Below are 22,097 nucleotides of genomic sequence, written 5' to 3'. Positions count from 1 at the left end.
TTAATACTGATCTCTCTAAAGTTCAAGTAGAAAAGAGAATTCCATCTAGAATATCCAGTCCACCACAAAATTTTCTAATTAAAAAGTAAATAAAAGAGATATATGCTTTTGTCCAAGACAGAGTAACAGGAACTAAATTGATATTCCCACCTGAAACAAACAAAAACCGGATAAAACTATACAAAAGAGTACTTTGTACAACACTGTTGATCAAGCAACAAAAGACGGTGATCTCTGAGAACCAAAAATAATCTACCGTGTTTCCCCGAAAGACCTAGCCAGCCAATCAGTTCTAATGCGTCTTTTGGAGCAAAAATTAATATAAGACCTGGTCTTATTTTACTCTAAGACTGGGTATAATATAATATAACATAATATAACATAACATAACAACATAAAATAACATAACATAACATAATATAATATAATACCAGGTCTTATATTACTTTTTGCTCCAAAAGACTCATTAGAGCTGATTGTCCGGCTAGGTCTTTTTTCGGGGAAACACTCATTGCCTCGAGACAGTTTCTAGGCTACAGTCTGGGGGAAGAAACAGGCAGAGTACAACGGACTCCCTGAGTTGAGGTGATGGAGCTGAGATTACTGGGAAACCAAAGCAGTGAGAGTTATCAGTACAGCGTACCAGACAGAAAACAGATGCAAAGAAAGAAAATCTTAGTGATCTTCTGAGGGTCCTCCTTGAGTATTCAGCTGAGTACCAATCAGTGCGTGTGAGAAAACTACCAAAGGCTGGGGTAAAGAACCACCCGCAAGGATTAAAGAGTAAGTACCTACCTCTCACATAGCACTGGAAATAGTGCCTGCTCCCACCAGCTAAACTGAAAAAAATTCAAAATGTACAAGGCATTGACTGGCCATCACATTCAGCAGCTAGGTATACTACATTTCTACCCTCATAGGAAGTTCTATTGGACAAGACAGATATAGAATATCTTTGGAAGGACAGAGAGTAAATGCTAACGATTGTTTCTAGGGAAGGGGACAGAAACAGCGAGGACATTTATTCAACATATACACAGTTATAATTTCTGAACTCTGTAACATGTCAAATACTACTTATTTAAAAATAACTATTTACCTAGTTTAAAATACCTTGTTTAGTTCTCAAAAAACTTGATTTATGCTAATTAGAAGTTAAAAAAAAGACTCAGAAGATCTGGGGTATAACAGAGGATAAAGAATGGAAATCACCTCTCCAAGATTTCCTAGAAATACTCCTGACTACTGCCCTCAATTTATGAAGCATTCATCTAGTCACAATACTATTTGGGATATCATATGCAAAAGATTACAGTTACTATTTCTGAGGAATTAGGGAACAGGGACAGAAGAAACATGCTTACAAAGCATAAAACAGTAGCTGTGGCCAAAAGGCACAAGGGAAAGTTCTATTCTTTTGGGAAGGAAGGCACAAGGTCACACTGTCACATCCATTTCTCTTCTTATACATACTCCCGTTTTATGCTCTACAGAAGAGCACTTAAAAGCAACAGTCTTTCAGTTCTGCTCTGAAATCACATTTTTCTTCAAATGTTATTAATACACTGAAGAAGTTACTTAACTGCTATAAGCCTCAATGTCCTCATCTATAAAATGGAAACCTGTTACTTAACCAATTGGGCATTTTTGCCTTGGAGAGGGAACAGCCAAAGCTTTGAGAACAAAAAAGGCACAGTAGTCAGGTATTATAAAATAAAGAAACAATAAAACATTTGAACAGGTACTTTTCTCTCTGGAAGATGGTCAGCTCTGGGAGGTGGAAGGATCTGGGGATGATGCTAACACATGAAAATCTACCCTGGAAGAAAAATGAATAGGAACAGAATCCCCAACGACCCGCTTTCCTGCCCATGAACACTGCATTCTCATTCTCGGTTCCCGCTTCAGGGATCTCAGCCACTGTTTGGATCTAGTCTGGCTCCACAGCAGCGCCTTTCACTGTCGCCCCGTACATACTGCCTTTCAGTGAGTTTGGGCAGCTCAGAAGTCTGCGCCGGGCAGACAGAAGGCCAAGCTGGTGTCTACAAAGTGACAAGGGCACAGACTAGTGACCAGGAAGCCTGCCCAAATTTCAGGAATTTGGGTTTGCTGGGAAACAAAAGCACAGTACAGTCCTATCAGATAGGACTCTCATCCAGGGACTCCAATACCTAATCATATCCACAATCATTCAAGGAGGTCTACTTACTAAAGAAAATGTCCTACATAATGTAAGACCCAAGAAGGAAGCTGTGGCACAGTGAGGAAGAACATGACAATGATTTCCAGAAATTTTTATTTTCAAGTTATGAGTAAACAAATTTTAAAATGTAATAATGACCAGTAATTTACATCCTTAAAAACATACAGGGCATGTGTTAAATTCATTTCGCACAATTGCTACATGTAGAAATCTCTTCCGTGTGGCCTTAGACTACCATACGTTTATTGAAGGGAATGAGACATTTGAAAATGAGTTTATATTAAACGGGAAAGTGCAAAGAAACTTGCCCATGTGTGCCAGCTCTGTGGCCCACAGGCAATCGCATCACCTGCCTGTGCCAGTCAGACAACCAAACATTACTGGGAAAGCCATGAAAGAAGCTGTTAACACTCTGGTTTCATCTCAGCACAGGCCAGAGCAGCAGATTAAACAGAACTTTACATCAGTGGCAGGTCTCCCAAGTTCTCTTGATGCCACAGAATTCATAAGTGGGATCAGTATGTTCTGAAAAAACATGGTACTGCAAAAGGAAATAAAGGTTCTACAGCATCGAGCAGTGTAATACTTGAAACCTCATCATCAAAGTGACAGTTTTCAAGTGCCATTTATGATGCCCTAGTCTGGAAACATCCCAGCTAACCCATCTGATCAACAATTTCACAGATGGAAGCACTTGATGGCTAATTGGCAAGTCTATTATTCAAATAAAACAGCTCTCTGTACCTCTTCTTCCATTATTACAAGTCAAGGTACAACAAGATTGGTCATTCAGATTAGCTTAATAAGAGAAGTCTCTTTCCCAAAATAATTTTTTTAGTGGAACAACATATTTTGGCAGAGCACTAATCAGTTTCTGAATAGTAAAGGAAATGTTTTATAAATTAAAAGGAGTAAGAAATGTAAACCTTCATTAAAAAGTTGTACTATGTTTATCTTCTACCTTTATCAATATGTCAAGATATACATTATCATGGGGAATAAAATGAAGTATTGACTCATTCCTTAAATATTCTTAAAATATGGACCAAGTATTACACGTCAGAATAAAGAAAAACCCTCTCAAATATTTTATGTTTCCTGAAGTTTAAAAAGAAAGCATCTTACTCTTCACCTACATTTTGCGTTAAAAATTTCCACACTATATAAGGTTTTTAAATTTATAAAGCAAGTAGCCAGTGACAACACTATAATCTGAGGAAATGGTGTTGATGAAAAATAGGCTTTGGCATTAGAAAGACTTGTGTTCCAACTCTAGCTCTACTTCTTGTTAGTTTTGTGACTCGACCCTACAATATGGAAATAATTATCCCTACCCATGAAGGATTGTTGTGAGGACTAAATGAGGAGATTAAATACACAGACCACCTCTCCCATCAAAACATGGGAGGCACTCAGCATTAGTCCATTTGGCTCTCATCCCCTCCTCCACCCCACCTCCATAAATTCTAGAAGGGAATCCTGATAAAATTGTCAAAATATGTGGATTCTTTTTACGGATACATACATTTGCTCTAGATCTCACTGATACATAATTGCATCCCCTATTCAGAGTATCTGGCTATCTCCCTATATTACTAAAATTCTCATAGCCCCCAAGAAAGAGCCTTATAGAAAGAATGAGTTATAAAATATTCTAAGATCTCATTTAGTCTACAAAATAGAAATTGGGAAATGTGTATAGTAACCAGAACCAGCAAATGTGAAAGAAACAGTAGCCAGAAACTATGCAACCAGATGAATACTAAAGTAAAATCAAAATTATTTCCCTATAGCAACAGTTATATAATGGTAACAAAAAATTTATTCTGCTAGGAAGTGAAATAGATTCCCATGAAATTAAAAACAAAACAAAACACCTTTTCAATAAAACAGAGGGTTGCTTCTCCAAAACAAGGTTGTGTCAGTTTACTCTCTACTTCTGATAAGCATTTTGCTTCCAATTCTCAGTCTCTGGTGTTTACAACACTAGGGAATAAAGAACTAATTAACAGAGAGCTACCACAGGCAGGTAGGAATGCAATCGAGTAAAAGGAGGAGAAATGTATATACAACGAGTAAGAAAAAAGTATAACTACCATAATTATTAATTTACTCTTTATTGTCCCTAAGACCCCCCCCCCACACACACACACACACTGTGCCCAACACACGTGGCATTCAGTCTCCTGGAGGGAAGAGCCTGTGAAATCACTGGAGACAGTTTGAAAAGCAGCATAGGGAGGCTGTCCAGCGGAAACCACTGTCCTGCTCAGGTGGCCACCTTCCAGGGCACACAACCCAGACAACATCCCACAAAGAACCACCTTGAATGTATATTGTGGGAGACGCTGCTCATGTCTGCCCAGATTTTAAATGAATATGATATCTACAGAACTGTCCAAATGATAATATGAACTGAAAAATTAGAAGTTATGTTATACAGGTTTAAGACAGGAAACCCAAAGATCAATGTATATCAAATGAGTAATGTAACCAGTAAACCAAACATGTAAAACAAGAGCATGGAAAAGACATAGATTGAAGTGATATGATCATAACATCCCTATACATTTGGAACACTGAGATTTTACTATAATATCTTAATTTCCTATATTAGACAGAAGTACCTTCTCGTTTCTCATCCCATATATCCTTTTCTATCAAAAACGGTATCAGCTGTCATATATCCATCATATCCTTGACTTCAAATTTAAAATCTTAATGTTTCATTTTCCCTCATAATTTTGATTTCCTATTTCATCAGAATGTATTAATTTTGGAAGACAATTTCACTGTAACTGAAAATATGTCACTGCTCCCCTTATGTTCTAAAGAATTCAAACAAAATTATTTAGGGTAATTTCATATCAAAATTGAAATTTAACAATCACAAATATCAAAGACCTTTCTCCTTGAAAGACCAGTCACAACTAGAATGTTCAAACAGAACGACACAGATTAACTAGAATGCACCACCAGGAATCTGTTTCCCCTTTACTTATTTGAGAACTCTCAAGAGTTGATTTGAGATCTCTCAGGAGCATATTTTTCATGGGTTTTAATATCTATTAAGAACAACGCTACAATGACAACTAGAAAGCGTATGCTGTAATTAGCTTGCTTTTGACCTCACCTCTTTAATTTTCTGCAAAAGAAACAACAGCTCAATACATGAACACAATGATTAGAAACTATACTTTTAAAGGCAAATTGTATTTTGCTTTGTTTCTAAAGCAAAATCACTATCTGTAGTTAAGCACAGAAGTAAAACAATTAAAATTTCTTGACTCTTCCATACTTCCTACCAGGAAGAAAAATGGCCTTTAATATAAATTAATATACCAATGTTTAGGAAGGTCTTTGTACGTGTTCAGAGGATCACATCAGGATATCTACTCAAAGAACCAAAGGGAAAAAATGGTAACCAGAAGCATCCAATAGCATATAAAAACTGTCAATACAGACAGGTTACAGAGCTCAAGGAACATAAAGAGAACTCATAAAAAGCCTTTTGTAAAAGCCTGCTCATTTTCATGCTGCTGCCCAGTGGTAAATAAATGGTTTTATTTGAAATGTGACAGGTATAAAGATTCATTATACACATTAATCCATGTTGGCTCAAGACCCATCAGAATCTCTCTAGCCGGTAAATATACAATAAAAATAAACACCAAAATCTGTAATTTAAAAACAGTGTTGTAGTAGCTTCTTGTCTCTGCTTCCATTCTTGCCTTCTCACATCAATCCAGGGTATCCAGGTTCTTTAAAAATGTTGAGTCTGATAAACATAATTCCTTTGCTCAAAAATCTCTCACGATTTTCCAATGCACTCAGAGGAGACTCGTGTACGAGGCCCTACGTGATCTCTGCTCTGGCAGCCTCTCTAGTGTGTTGTCCTCTTCAACTCCAAGACTGAGGGAGACTATAGAATGCTTAAGGAAGGCATGAGAACAAGCACTAAACAATAAAAGGAATTTCTGATTTTGTTTTATTTGGTGGTTTTTAAACAAAAGTACTAAAGGAAAATATTTAACATTATTTAATGTTATACTGACTTGTTCGTTTGTTTTAGTTTGTTTACTGAAAACAGAGAATATCACGTAAGAGTAGAAGTTCCTTCAGGCTCCCTCCACGCTCATGAATTTGGTGTGGGTTACTAGGCCTGTGCTGTACAAGACAAAAGCCACAGCTACATGTGACTACACAAATTTAAGTAAAACTAAAAATTCAGTTCTGTGGTCATACTAGGCACTTCGCATGGACTCAACAGCTACATGTGTCTATTAAATTTAAATTTATCAAAATTAAAATTAAATAAAACTTACAACTGGGTTCTTCAGTTGCTCCAATCACATTTCAAGGGCTTAAAAGCCACATGTCAAAAAAAAAAAAAAAAGCCACATGTGGCCAGTGGCCACTCTATCAGTGGAGATATAGAACATTTTCACCATTGTAGAAAGTTCTACTGGACAGTGCTTTTATTCAAGAGTTACGTACCCTTCAAAAAAGTGCTATTTTATGTTTTTTAAATTAATGCTAATGCTTTCATACTGCATATAACACTTTACAACCTGAATTTTCCTCTTAATATGTTTATAAGGTCTATATGCATACTGATATACAGAATCTAGTTCATTTTAACTGCTGCTTAGTGTTCCATCATGATACATTTTGCCAGATAGATGTTTAAGTATTCTGCATTTGTCAATGATCCAACCAATGTAGTAAAGAATATTAAACATGTGTCCTGATACACATGTGTTAAGAGTTTCTTTAAAGTGAACACATACACGGAATTGCTGAGTCATAGAAGTCAGGGCATTTTCACCTTTGCTAGAGATTGTCAAATTGCTTTCCAAGTGATTTTAACCATTTATATTCCACAGTTTGTTCATTCAACATATATTTATGATCTTCTATTTGCCAGGTAATGCTCTAAGCACTGAGATACAATCCTTAATCAATTCAAACACCCACACCCCACACCAATCCACCCTAAGGAAAAAAGCTTACATGAGAATTTTTGCTTCCTAAAATCTTCGTTAACACTTAGTGCAACAGACTTCTGTTAAAAAAAGAAAGAGCTAATACTTGTTTTAATTTTAATTTCCCTGATATACAGTGAGATTGAGTATCTTTTCATATGCTTGTTGGCAATTCTTATTCTACAAATTTCCATTTCATGTTTTGTTTTTTTTTCTATAAGGTTATCTTTATTGTCTTACTGACTTAGGGTTCTGTTAAATATGTTGTAGACAAATGTGTTGCAAATTACCTTCTCTCCCTCTATTGTGTGTCATTTTAAGTTTGCTTCTACTGTCTATTGGGACAAGAGTTAGTAATGTATTGAGGTACTAAAATTATCAATCTTCTCTTTTGAGTTATGCTTTCCTATTTTGAAGTCATAAGGACATAAAATTTTCTTCCAAAAAACATTTTTTGCAGTTATCTACTGTGTGTCCGACATGTTCACATCTAAGTTTATTTTATCCTTATGAGAACCACCTAAGGTAGATATTATTAATCTCATTTTAAAGATATAATTGAATTTTTTATTGTGGTAGACTATACATTAACATAAAATTGGTAATTTTAGCCATTTTTAACTATACAGTTCAGTGGCATTGAATATATGCACATTGTCGTGCAACCATCACCACTATCCATCTCCAGAAACTTTTCATTTCCCAAAATGAAACTGTACCCAGTAAAAACTAACTCTTCACTCCACTACAGCCCCCAATCCCTGACAACCATCATCCTACTTTCTTTCTGTCTCTATGAATACGACTTCTCTAGTACCTCATGTAAGTGAATCATACAATATTTTGTCCTTTTGTGACTTGCTTATTACCTCACTTAACATAATGTCTGCCAGATTCATCCATGTTATAGCATGTGTCAGAATTTGCTTCCTGTTTAAGGCTCATAATATCCATAGTATGTATACACCACATTTTGTTTATCCATTCACATATCAATGAACACAAGTTGCTTCCACCTTTTGGCTATTGTGAACAATGCTGCTATGAACACTGTGTACACATACCTGAGTCTTTTAATTCCCAAGGTATATCCCCAGTAATGGAATTGCTGGATCGTATGGTAATTCTATGTTTTCTGTAGAGGTCACCCAATTTTACATTTCTACCAGCAATACACAGGGGTCTACCCTCACCAACAGTTGTTTTTGTTTTGTTTTGTTTTGTCTTTCTAATTAACAGCCATCCTAATGGGTATGTCCTCCAAAATTATAAACTTTGATTTCTACTGTTAGGTCTTCATTTAGTATATGCACTTACGTGTATGGAATAAGAGAAGAATCTAATATTAGCTCTCCCCCCAAAATAGGGGAGAGCTAATAGCTTTTCGGCATCATTTAATGAACAGGCCTCTCCTTCCCCACTAATTTTTAAGACCATCAATTATTACAAAGTTCCCATACATGCACATATCTATTTCTAGGCTTTCTATTTGACTATACTGATCTATACCAATATAAAACTCTTTGAGTCATACAGCATTAACATATATTTTGATATTTGGTAGAGCAAGTTTCATTTTCCTTTCTAAGAATTTCTTTGCTATTCTTGGGTTGTTTTCTCCTATATCAATTTTAGAATCAGTTTTCTAATTCCATGAACATTCTGGTTGGTATTTTTATTGGAACTACACTGAATTTATGACTAATTGAAGAGAATTGGAATGTGATATTAAGATGCCTCATCCATAAAAACGGTATTATTTCTTCATTTATTCCAGTGATTTCCCTCATTGCTATGTTAAATTAATCTTTTCTATAAAACAGTAGACCAAAACCTAAAAGACAAATAATTCAAAGAACATTTCTACTCCAAGACCTACAATAGGAAACCAAAATAATGGTAAGTTATATATACAAAATCTATATACTGTATGAATTCATGAGTTATAACAAAATAGACCATATCCAATTCATGAAATTATTTTAAGTCTAGCCACCTGAAATAATCCTTCAAAATATACCTTATATCTCACCCCTTTCAGAAAGCCTGATTACTCTGATTACTCATCTACATACAGTATTTTCCCTTATTTTTGCATCTGGAAATTACTGAGGTCTGTATCAGAGATAGAACTGATCACTTACAGTTAACGCGGGCCTGTGTATGCGTTTAGTTTGGCCTACACCAGGTTTCTCAGAACAAAAACTAGAGAACAAAAAGATCAGGGCATTTCACCCAAAAATCACAGGACTTCTGACTTGCAAGTTGTATGTCATTCTCTCTCAGGGTCCTAGCTATGAAGGTTCCATCTCCATGCGTCCTTGATAATCAGGGTAGGCAATTCACACACTGATTATCAAAGTTTCCACCTAAAAGTGACCTGTTAATTTCTAACTCACATTCCATTAGTCAAAGCAAAATCATGGTCAGGCTAACTTCAAAAATAATGGAAAAGTATAATCCTACAATGTGCCTAGAACATAAAGTCAGAAATATTTCATATCATTGATGACTTTGCATTTAATCTCTTCCCATCTACTTATTTCCCAAACTACCACTAGAATTTTCAAAAACACAAACTGAGTTATCTCACAACTCTGCTAAAAAGAAAAAAAAAATCTTCACGAAACTGCAATGTCTATATGATAAAAAGTAAAAATCACTAAGAGTGGCATTCAACACGTTTCATAATCTACTCCAAACTCTTTTACCAGCTTCTCTCCCCATTATTTCCCCTCACATCGCCTATTCCCCAGCCTTTCTGAGTATGTCTTGGTATATATTCCAAAATTTACCCCAAACATCACATTAATTCAGGCCCATTTTTCCCTTTTTGTGGAAAAAATTAAACACTACACACACTATATTACAAATCACATTTATAATGAGCACTAGTATTCACTCATTCAAAGTAGTTAATACGAGCCAGACAGAATTGCCACGTATCTCCTAGAATGTAAGGCCCCTAGATTAAGATGTTCTTGTTTACCTTGGTATTCCCTATAGCATAACACCAGATACACAGAAACTCAAAATATTGGCCTAACAAATTCAATACAAGACAAGATAGATGTCACTCACATTTTACTTAAGTTTCATTGCCTCTTAAGCTTACTTTGTTTCTAAAGCTAAATTGGACCCAGAGACTTCAACTAAAACTTTTAGAGACTGGGGACTATGTTTTGGCTATGCCTGTCTCTTGGGTTTTACCTTCACTACCTTTGGAAATAGTTTAGTTGTCCAGACCTCGGTGGGGGTAAGGACAATCAGGTAGTCAAATTATAGCAGTAAATGCTTTTAATACAATCATCTCACATCTTTTTAGTAATTTCAAGTTTGTAAGCATTTTAGCAAAGTAAATTAAAAAAACACATTTGAAATGTAAAGCTGTTTACAAATTCTAATAGTTCTAACAAAACATTTTTCAGCGTCAAACTACTGATAAGTCATACTGAGGTAGGAAACTGCACAAAGTTAATGATTTTAGCATACCACTGTCCAAGTATTAACATTTAAAAATGTAATATTAAAAAAAATAAAACTTTAAATGAAGTTATTTTGGAGGTATGGACAACCATAATGAAGAACTAGGGGGAAGTACCATGACAAAGCTAATGGAAGAGAAAGTTTTAAGAAAGACATTGTAAACAGTGTGGAATACTGAAGTTCAGTTAGAAGAGAATGAAAAGTAGGCAAATAGACTTGGCAATTTGAGCAATTACAGTACAGTAATGGAAGAGGCCAGAATATAATCTCAGGAGAGTCAGTGGAGGTAAGGAACTAGAACTTGTGAGTATAAGCTATTATTTCAGGAATTCTAGAAATAAATGGAAGAAAAGGTTTAATGGAGGGATGCAATTAAGTTTTGTTATTTTTTGGATACAGGAGACTTAAACATCTTTGTAGGCAGAGAAGGGGGTCAATGGAGATGAGCAAGGTTTCAAAAGAAGTGATGGGATCAGAGAATACACGGAAGAATTAGCCATGGAAAAGAGAAAGGTTACTTGTATTCAGAGAAAGCAGAGTCCTTTGAATGGATGGAGAACCCTATTTTGCTCTCATTTCCATGTTTTAAAAGGGCCTCTGCAAATTTACCAGCAAGTTTTGTGGAAAACTATTTATGATGAAATCTTTCCCTTTCCATTAAATGGTAAGACAGTAACACCGATTTTGGGAAGATAAAACAACTTATGTCACCTTTTCTACTTTTATTGGCTACTATGCATTACCTAATGGCAAAAGTAGATATTATGAATCCAAAGATCTTTGACTTCTTATTAAAAGTAAATAATACACTTAACATTTTATTCCTGTTTATTAAAAGATAACACACTTAACATTTCATGTTGCAGAAGTAACATCATACGTAGATGTCAAGTTAGTCTAGAACAAAAGTAAAACAAAGTCCTAGGTCAAAAATGTAATCATTGAACCCCTAGCGTTTGATAAAGGAGATATCACAGAAATAAGAATCCACAAATGATTCCCTTAAAAGTTTGTCATCTGACCTAATTGGGAAGATGAAACACACACATGAAATGACAAATTCTCAAGTAACATATTTTTAAGTTCAAATAAGAATACAAACTGAGGACACAGAAGCTGATTAAATTGTTACAAACCAAAGCAAGGTTACTGAACCAACACCTAGTTTTCCACTTAACGCCAAGTGGTCACTGAGATATGATGTAACTGAATTTGTGGTCAGTAAAACCATCATTTCATGTCCAGCAATTTCCCAGCATGGATATATAATTTATTGCCCCTAATGCTTAAGGAAAGTTATTTCAGTATTTAAATTTGATGCCACTTCCCTTAAGAATTCTAAGGTAACACCCTTACCTACTTTGCAGGTAAATCTGCAATATCTACATATCAGCTCAGCTCACTTCAGACACTTGCATATATGCCTTACCATTGTTATTGCTATTTTCAGAATAAGTTAGGGAAATTCTAGACACTATATAGAAAGTTTACAAAAGTATGACAGCATCTGTGAAAGAGTCAAGTCCAGAGATGCTCAGGCCTCTTAAGAACATGGATTACATTTTACAAAACTGAAGAATCATGAAGAAACGGGATGACAGTACAGGAACATGAGAACATTCAAAACTAACAAAAGTAAACAAAAAATAACTGAAGGATACAAGGATGCAATATAGAAGCACAAAATGATTTCCACTTTCTAAAAAAATGTATTAGTCATAAACCATGAAAGACCTAATGAAATAATTATTGTAAAAGTGCCTCTAAACCACTGAAAATTTCATGAAATCTAAAGCAAATCTGTTTCTTACACAAAATACAGACTACTTTGATTGAAGGAAGACAAAGTCATTGATAGTGATATGGGAATGATGGAAAGTTGGTAACTAAACGGATTCTAAAGGTGGGTTATAAAAATATTCTCAAAATTGTGCTCGCTTCGGCAGCACATATACTAAAAATATTCTCAAAATTTGGTCATAAAATAATGCATTACGTAAGTCTCAGGAAAGGAACGACAGACAGTCATCTCTTTTGTTAATGGAGGACTATAAAGATAATCAGTACAGAACTCAAAAGAGGCAGAAATTTCTTCTTTAACAGAAAGCAGATAAGAGTATCCTAAGGCAAATCTATAGAGTCCATTTGCCCAACAACAGCATGGAACAAGATAAATTATATTAAAACAACTGAAAACTCATTTAATTTTAATAAGAATGTAAAAGAAACCATATATACCAAATTTAAAGAAACAGATATTACTTATTAATTCATTCATATCTTAATTACTAGCAGGAATTTATCAGTGTTAGGATGGTACATACAAACATTTTATGGGTCAGTTTTCTGTATCTTCCCAAAAGGATGCCATGGTTACTTTTTCATGTGTTATTTCTAAAGTCTACGTTGTAAACCCAGAAATAAGATAGTTTTAATGCCTTTTTTTACTAAATATCCCCAAATTTTAAATCAAAGCAAATAGCGAAAATTCTTACTCCCAGGACAAAATTAAATTAAGATAATGTTATTTAGTGTTGCAATACAGCAACCAGCAATAAGGTAAGCTTCTTACCATAAGGTTATCTATGAGGTGATTTTCTTGGGAGTGATTTCTTTCTCTTTGGATAGAGAAAGGCTTGCAATTTACACACAAAGAAATATTGAAACTCTACATACTAACCTGACCCAGTCCAGGCATACCGCCTCCAAGTCTAAGAAGTCTGTCCATATTTCTAGAAAACAGAAACAAAGGAAAACGTTCCTAAGCACAAAAGTGTTTACTCAATTGCTATCTGTATAATTCACCTTCAGTCACTCAGTATGTCAAAAATATTGGTGGTAATTACAACACAACATCAGACTTCCTGTTAATTAACACCACATATTAATTCAAGAAGCTGTCTTCCATGCTAATTAACAGACCTTATTTTACTGCTTTGGTTTTGGGATATCCCTAGTTTTAAAGACAAGCAATCTTAGCATACTTTCAAAACTTTTCTATCATTAAGTTAATTTATTTTCTTATTTTTAGCTAATAAAGTACTTGAATGAGGAAAAAGTGCCTGAAATGCTTATCATATGTATGATTGAATTTCCTTCAATTTGTCCAGAGTGTACAAATAAAAATCCTCACTTTTAAATTAAATTTTAACATCCTCATTAGTAAGTTCTGCGCTAATTAACTTACAGCTTGTCAGTTATCATCAAAACTACATGCAAAAGACATTGTGAGCAGATTATGGATCTCTGAATTAGCATCAAAGGCTTTTTAAAAATGAACTCATTATACTAAAAGAAATATTATAAACATTAAGTGCATTATGATAGTGCTCTAGAACCTATGCAGATGTTTTGTGTTATTTCGGATGCTGTGGATGTGTTATTTCAGATGTTTCCTTTTTTACTAAGGAAATTCAGCTATGTTCTCAATTATAATTTTAAGAGTTAATACAGAGAGGATTAACTTTGAAATATCAATCTGATTTGGTTTTTTATGTCTGGAATAACTACAGAAGACATTCTTATACACCTGAAAAATTCACAGAAGAAATCAAAGGAAAGAAATAGAAAAGGTACTAATATGACCTCCAATATATAAAAAGGAGTAATCAGATTATAAGAATTAATATCCAGTACAACTAAATACTTTAAACATGAGAAGCATTTTTTTCTACTTGCTGCTATACCTTAAAAGTATTCTTCTTTCTAAGTATATGCTTTAGAAAATGGTAATACTACAAATAAATTCTAAGTTAAATATTAACAGCTTAGTTTAGTCATTTGTCCATGTTGTTTTAATAGTTAGAAGTGCTATACAAAGTAAAACTCAATAATGTACTTGTATGATCATTACATTACTGCCTAATCATGTTTGTTGAATCCTGTTACCAATTTAATCCTTGAATATTTAGCAACATTAACATTGCAAACTTTATTCAAATCTAAATATAGAAAAGTACATAAATGATACAGCCATAGAATCTTCACAAAGTGAACACACCCCCATAACCCGCACCTAGATGAAGAAAAAGGACATTATCAGCACCTAAGAACACCTCTCATGCACACTTCCCAGTCTCTACCACCCTGCAAAAGTAGAATACCAAATTCTAACAGCATAGATTAGATTTCTGAATCTTATAAAGAATAAATGAAATCATATACTTTTGTATCTGGCTTACACTCAACAACTTTAGGAGCTTCAACGGATAAACTCATTTTAAAAAATGAAAAGGCACGTAAGAAAACTTGATAGTCCAGGCAAAATTTCTGCTTTACAACCTTTCCTCGTGTCCCTAATAGCAACATTTACATATAAAATCTCCATCAAATTCTCATTAAAATTCCTCACCTGAACATTCAATATATAGCACTTTTGAAAGGTTGTAGAGAGAAAAAAGAAATCTTTAATTTTAAAATATTAAACACATTTCTCTAGAATATGTTAGCAAAAAATTTTTTTTTCTTGTGGACTATTTCAAGCTTACAAACTTAAAAACAAATGGAAAAAAATGTAACATACAGTGTACTTTAGACATTATATATATTCCAGGCCAAAGTCGATTCCCAACTGTGTTCAGTTTATCTATTCCCCCTGTGTTGTTTCTGATGACTCCACACAGACTCCAGATGCTGTGAATATATGAGTGATGTGGGGAGCAGAGGGAAAGAAAATCTGGCAGGTCAAATTTCTGTTTTGAGCAAAATTAGATGTCACAGCAAACAGGAAAAAATATTTAACAAACTAAAACATTTAAGATAAGATCATTAGATTTAATACAAAAATGCTAATTTTGAAAATGAAATATATTTATAAATGTTCCAAATAACACTACTTTTTTTAAAGCTTATAGAAAGCAAACAAGAACAAAAATGATAGTTATCTAAATGACCCTTAAACCTAGTTATCTCATTTACAATTTGGTATGTTAAAAGTGGTATGTTTTCATAATATCTTTATATCATCTACTGAAAGAAAAGGTAATAGTAAAACACATTTTTAATTTTCACCTGGTCAGTAACTACAACTCCTGTGGTGTTAAGCTTCAATTTGTTGACTCGGACAAATTTCTTCTTGACTTCAGCTCTTGTTAATACTGGCAGGTATGATTTTTCCCAAAGACTTTTTTTTCTCTCTCCTAAAAAAAAGTAAATAAGACATAATTATGTTGAGAACTAAGGAGGAAAATATGCCCAAGAACTTTAAAAGAAGCAAAATTCCTAAAAACGAAATAGAAATCAAAATTGATTTTTTAATCACCATTTCAAAGGGTACAGAATGAAATACCACCTCAAGGAATCATAGAATACAGTGATTACAATGAGGACAGGTCTCACACCAATCCCACTAGTACTATGTGGCTCAGCTATAATTTAATGTGATAACACAAAAAGCATCAATTTAAACAAAAACTGTGACACAACTACATTTGGAAGATGGGAAAAGGAGAAGTGTATGCAGATGTGTATGTAGAAAACTAAATGTTAATTTCCTAAAGTAGGAAATTAATAGATAATTTCCAAGTTGCAAAAAAATCAGAAAATAGCAGGAAAAAATATCACATTATTTAGAAATTTGGAATTAAAATCAGAAAAATCTGCTCAAAGAGTTGAAAATAGTTGACTCTGGGAAGCAGAACTCTGGTGTGGGGAAGGTGATTTGTTAGTTTTTATTATAAGCTTTGTGGCATAATTCAACTTTTTAAAATATGTACATCTATTACTTTAATAAAATTTAAAGAAGGAAAAAAGAACATAGTGATTAACCCTGGATCCAAGTTTTGTCTGTAAGTTTCTTTTTTGAATTCTAATTATATGCAAAAATTGACATTTCGTGATTTTTAGTCTTTCGAGAGGTGTTTCAAAGAACAAAGAGAAAAGTTAATCATATTTTAAATAGAACAAATTTCATTCAATTGTGTAATTACCATAGAGCTCTATTGCAACATTTTTACAAATCTGTATTATGGAATCTTAGTGATGTTATTTGTCCTATGTCTTGAAAGTTTGTTATTTCATTATCCTAGGAATTAGTTCATCATTTCATAACCAATTATTCCTAACTATGCCAAAAAGATTAAAATAAGAAAACAGAATAATGATATCCAAAATAATGTGATAGTGAAATACATTACAGATATTGCATTATCCTTTAGTTTTTATTGTGCTGCCCAAATCATTGCTTCATTTTTCAAAAAAGATATTATAAAAGATTAGAGATACCATCTTTGCAGTCTTTTTTTTCTTTTAGCTTTCACTGAACACACTTGAGAATTCAGAATTTTCCATATTCCACCCATAACGACAAAGAGAACTGACAGAAAAAAGGTTTGCTATTAGAGAATCACAAGGTGAATGTAAAGAAAGAAGTAACAGCACTTTAGTCTGTTGATGACAATAAAAGTTATGGTATAAGCCAGCGTTTTTTGGGCACTATTGACATTCAGAACCAAAAAATGTTTTGTTGTAGGAGGCTGTCTTGTGCATTATAGGATGTTTAGCAGCATCTTTGGCCTCCACCAACTAGATGCCAGCAGCACCCACCCAGCCATGACAATCGAAAATATCTGCAGACATTACCAAATATCCCCTGAAAGGGCCAAATCACTCCCAGTTAAGAACCACCGAGATAAGCAAAATCTCAGATTATGCATCTTCAGATGGCAATATCATTTTCTCACACTAAATTCATTTTCTCAAACTTAAGAACCAATGAATGCTGGAAACAGTATGGAAGGTCTTCAAAAAGTTCAACATGGAATTACCACATGACCCAGCAATTCCACTCCTAGATATACATCCAAAAAAAATTGAAAACAAGTATTCAAAACAAGTACATGTACATGCATGTTTATAGCATCCCTATTCACAACAGCTAAACAGTGGAAACAGCCCAAATGTCCAACAAAAGATAAGTTCTAGTGCCGTGTACACAAACAATGGAACGCATGGAATATTATTCAGCTACAAAAAGGAACGAAGTAGTGATACATGCTACAATGGCCATGAACCTCAAAACATTATGCTACGTGAAAGAAGCCGTGCAAAAAAGGTCACATGTTGATTCCATTTACATGAGATATCCAAAATACATAAATCCACAGAGATATAATGCATATTGGTGATTGCCTGGGGCTGGGGGAGGGACTAAAATGAAAAAACTGCTTTATGGGTAAAGGATTTTATTTTAGAGTGATGGAAATGTTTCGAAACTACATAGAGGTAGTAGCTGCACATTGTGAATGTACTAAATGACAGTGAACTAACTAGTCACTTTAAAATGGTTAATTTTGTTATGTAAACTTCACCTTAATAAATTACTTCTTAAAGGAATCAATGAGTGAACAATATATTTCTAAGACCAAAAAAGAAACATGACATTCTCATCCAGTTAGGTATTCAACAAGGACTTCATCGCACAGCTTTACAACAACCTGTCTTGCTGAAGACATATTCTTTTATCTTTTATGATGTTGCTAGAGTTCATATGTGAACAAATGATGAAGTTTAACACAAAAGTGAGTAAAAGGAAATAGATATGTAGAAATAAAAATCACTGGACTAACACTAACTGGTGTTTATAAATCTAAAACAAAAATGTTTTGTAAGCAAAGATGATGACCAACAAAATTATGAGCAGTCAATGTTTTCAAAAATATTGCAATTGGGTAGATGAAAAAGTTCTGGAGTTCGATGGTGGTGGTGGTTGCATAATATACTTAATGCCACTGAACTGTACACCTGAAAATGGGAAAATGGTAAATTTTATGTTATGTACATGTTAACATACATACACACATAGCAAGTATTGCAAGTGCCAGGAGAACGAGAACATATAATAAGGTAGGGCCTATTAAAGATGTATTTAAAATGTGGAGCTGATCTTTACAAGATGGATATGGTTCAGGTTTATGCATAATGGATGATCAGCAGTTAATTACATTCAAAGCATGTTGTCCATTTTACATACATCTACCTTCCAAACCAGGAAAATACAGAATATAAATTTGTATGAAATTTTTAAAAACATTATTTTCGCACCCGTAAATTATTCATAAAATGACTTAAAAGTATAAAAAATTTTAAAACGTGCTCTGGAACCAGATGGCAAATGGTGATTACCATTTTTCTTGGTACATGAGGGTTAAGAGCTATGACTGCAGTCCAAGTGCCAGGATTCAAATCCGGCTCTAACACTTATTAGCTCTGTGTCCTTGGGTCAGTCACCTCTCTCAGCCTGTTTCCTCCTCTGCAAGATGGGGATAATGACAGCATCCACCTCACAGAGTTGTTTTGAAGATTAAAGATGACAATAGACATAAACAATATTTAACACCATGTTTGGCACATAGTAAGTAAACAATGAACGCTAGCTGCCGCCATCAGCATCACCATCCTACATGCAGAAAGTTCATCCAACAAAGATTTTTCTTCCCACATAGTTTGCCACTTAGTGAGTTTCACAGCACGGGGCATATTTCACAGTACTACATGAATCACAGTGGAGGAGGGACTTGAATTTTGCAGAATTTAGCAAAGGGGTTCATAAAATTAAAGTGTTACCCTATAACATAAAAGAGAATACTTCCAATTCTTAGAAATTAAAGCAATACAAGAGGTCTATGGACCTAAACCAAGTTTTTACACCTATCTAAAAGTGGAGGGCTCAGATGCTCATTCATGATTATGATTAACTTTACTTAAAACATTACCAGAAAATAGGAATAAAGTGTTTAACTATATGCAATGTCATGCATACAGTAATGTGTCTCCTAATTGGTAAAAACAGTACAAAATAAGTATCAGTACTTTCAAAAGGTTAAATGATTTTCCACTTTTCCATCTCCCAACTGAGTTAATATCTGAATAGAACCTGACAAAAACGTTAAGTGGTTCTTGTTACTGATTTGCAAACATGAGTTCTGAACTTAGTACTAAACACACCGTTTACATGACAAAAAAAAACATAGCATGAACCTATATCAGAGAGGTTAAAATCCCACTTTTCAATTAGAACAGCAATATATTATTTTCTAAGCAACTTGGGGGGGGGGGGGCGGGTAAAAACCTCCCAAATTCAACAGGTGAGACTTCACTGAAAGATCATGACTTCAAAACTTTTCTTCTGTTGGCCAGATGTAATTTTGTTCTAGAACAAATTAAGGATAATATTCAGGCTTTTCACTAAATTGTGCTCTATTGATACTTATTCCTGTTTTGAAAAACTTCAGCGCGGACATAGGAAACAAGGGAGAGAGAATAAAATTAACTTTCTCACTGAATGAATGTTTGTTTTGCCACTTGTCCTTCCCATAAGCCTGGACCTTTTTTCCTCTCAGCGTCAGGTTTTTAACTTCCTTCAAAAAAACAAACAAAACCCCCAGAGATTCACTGGTTTATAACCCTGATAATTTTCAAAACAAAGTGTGGCTACTCCTGCTATACCTTCTAATTTACTTTCAATTTCTAAGTTAGAAGGCATGAAATCATCTTAACTGTAGCTACTTCTGAGCCAGTATGTATTGTAATCTCTTCAAATGCACAATAACCCATACAATTTGTTTGAAACATATATAATTTGGTAGGCTTAACATGACACAAGTCACCATCGTGTTAATCGTCTCCACTAAAACTGTATTTAGTTCTTTTTTGTTATTTCAACATTATCCGTGTGTCTTATTGTTTTACTCATAGACATTAAGTCAGCAGTACTAAGAACAAACTTTTGAGGGCAGTAAAAAAAAAAAAAATCATTTTCACCCTAGAACTCTATTTCCATGCTAATTTTTCAAGCCTCTTTCCTGCCTTACCCATGAAATCTTTATCAACTTTTTTTGATACCATTTTAATTTCAAGAATTTTTCATTCGATCAACTAGATTTATCATCAGACTCTTTCAAAAAGTTGTACATTTTTCTTCTTCTGACGGAAACGAAGTCAAGTCCCCAACAAAATTAAGTCCCAAGAGGTAACACACGGTAGCCGATTTCTACTTGACTGAACACAGAACACGTTATCAATTTACTTACAACTGCTCAATTCGGACAAATTGAAAGTAAGTTAGAAGGCACACCAGGAGTAGCCACGCTTTGTTTTGAAGCTTTTCAAGGTTAAAAACCAGCGAATCTCTGGGGGTGTTGTTTATTATTTGAAGGGAGTCGAGAACCTAACACTAAAAGGAAAAAAGGTCAAGGCCTAAGGGAAGGACACGTGACAAAGCAAACAGGCATTCAGGGAAGAAGTTAATTTTAACGCTCTCTCCCTGGTTTCCTCTGTCTGCTTTGAAGTTGCAAACCAGGAGTAACTGGCAAGAGAGCACAGAGGACAGAAACCCGGGCTATCCCTGGACACGGAGGAGAGATTCCCAAATGTGAATTCCGCAGGGCGGAAACACCAGGAGGATGGAGACCACATCCAGACCTAACTCCACCAGAGAGCCCGGGAGCCGGCGAAGAGGAAGGAGCCTGGGCTCCTCCCTCAGGGCCCGGGCCTCCAGTGGCAACTCCGCTGGGCAACGTGACTCAGGAAAGCGCGGGGCTGGCGGCGGCCTAGCGCGTCGGTCTCTGCGGACCTCGGGGGCCTGTCTCCCGGTCTCACCTGAAGGCGCGGGGCGGCGGGCCGCGGTCTGGAGCCTGGTCTTCCAGCGGCGGTGACGCGGCGGCGGCGGCGGCTGCAGGCGATCACACTCGGTCCGGTCTAGCTCTGCGAACCGGCGATGAATCAGCCCGATTCCATTCAAAAGAGTCGCCGGGGCCACCGCCGCGAAGCACTTCCGGGTTCACCGCTCTGCTTCGGCTTCCGTTCTCCCGGCGGCCAATGGAAGAAGGCTCGGGAGTCGGGCGGGCAGCGCGGCGGCAGCGCCCAGGACCGGCGGCGCGGGGCCGCCCCGCTTCTCCTTTCTCGGCTGGGAGGGCGGGGCGGACTAATGCGGGGCCCGATCCCGCTCCTCCGACGTCCTCCCTGTTCTCCTCCCCCACCTATGTCTCCCCCCCTCCGAGCGCCCGGGCTGCCGCCCAGATCCGGGACGCCGGCCTGCCCGGCCCGGGAGGAGACTGGCTAGGAGATGAACGGCAGCGTTGCCGAGATCGGAAGCCCGTGCGTTCTGCTAGTCACCGCGGCCCTACTCGAAAACTAGAAGGCCCACTTGAACTAAACTTGATAATCTTGAGAAGCAAAAGAGAAAACGGAGGGGGGTAAAAAGAGGGGGAATCGGTCAGATGTTCCTTCCCATAGGGCAGTCTATCCAACGTCTTCGCTTGACCGCTTTGCCAAGAGTAGATTTCCAGGAAAACCAACGTTTACCAAATGTTAAAATCACCCATCTTAAACTCACTGTAATTTACAGGGCATAAGGAGTGATGTACTCAGGTTTCTCCGTGTAACGTGCATCAAGTTTTATCCATTATCTGCTCTGTTTTAGGTTT

The 22,097-nt window shown here is 35.6% G+C and overlaps 1 protein-coding gene across 1 annotated transcript in view; it reads right to left on the bottom strand.

Moving 5' to 3' along the window:
• The window catches only part of PSMD14 (proteasome 26S subunit, non-ATPase 14), an 82,991-nt gene extending 61,192 nt beyond the window's left edge, over window positions 1-21,799 (bottom strand). The window contains exons 1-3 of the mRNA XM_081051785.1: window positions 21,271-21,799; window positions 15,685-15,812; window positions 13,355-13,406 (exon numbers count right to left, since the gene is read on the bottom strand). Of these exons, the coding sequence (XP_080907911.1) occupies window positions 13,355-13,402 (48 nt within the window). The 5' untranslated portion in view covers window positions 13,403-13,406; window positions 15,685-15,812; window positions 21,271-21,799. The remainder of the gene's footprint in view (window positions 1-13,354; window positions 13,407-15,684; window positions 15,813-21,270) is intronic.
• Between the last annotated feature and the right edge of the window lie 298 nt (window positions 21,800-22,097).

Source organism: Rhinolophus hipposideros (assembly GCF_964194185.1).
Source record: "Rhinolophus hipposideros genome assembly, chromosome: 6".
Lineage (NCBI taxonomy): Eukaryota > Metazoa > Chordata > Mammalia > Chiroptera > Rhinolophidae > Rhinolophus > Rhinolophus hipposideros.
Note: the sequence above shows the minus strand (reverse complement) of the source record. Positions and strands in the feature narration are given on the sequence as shown.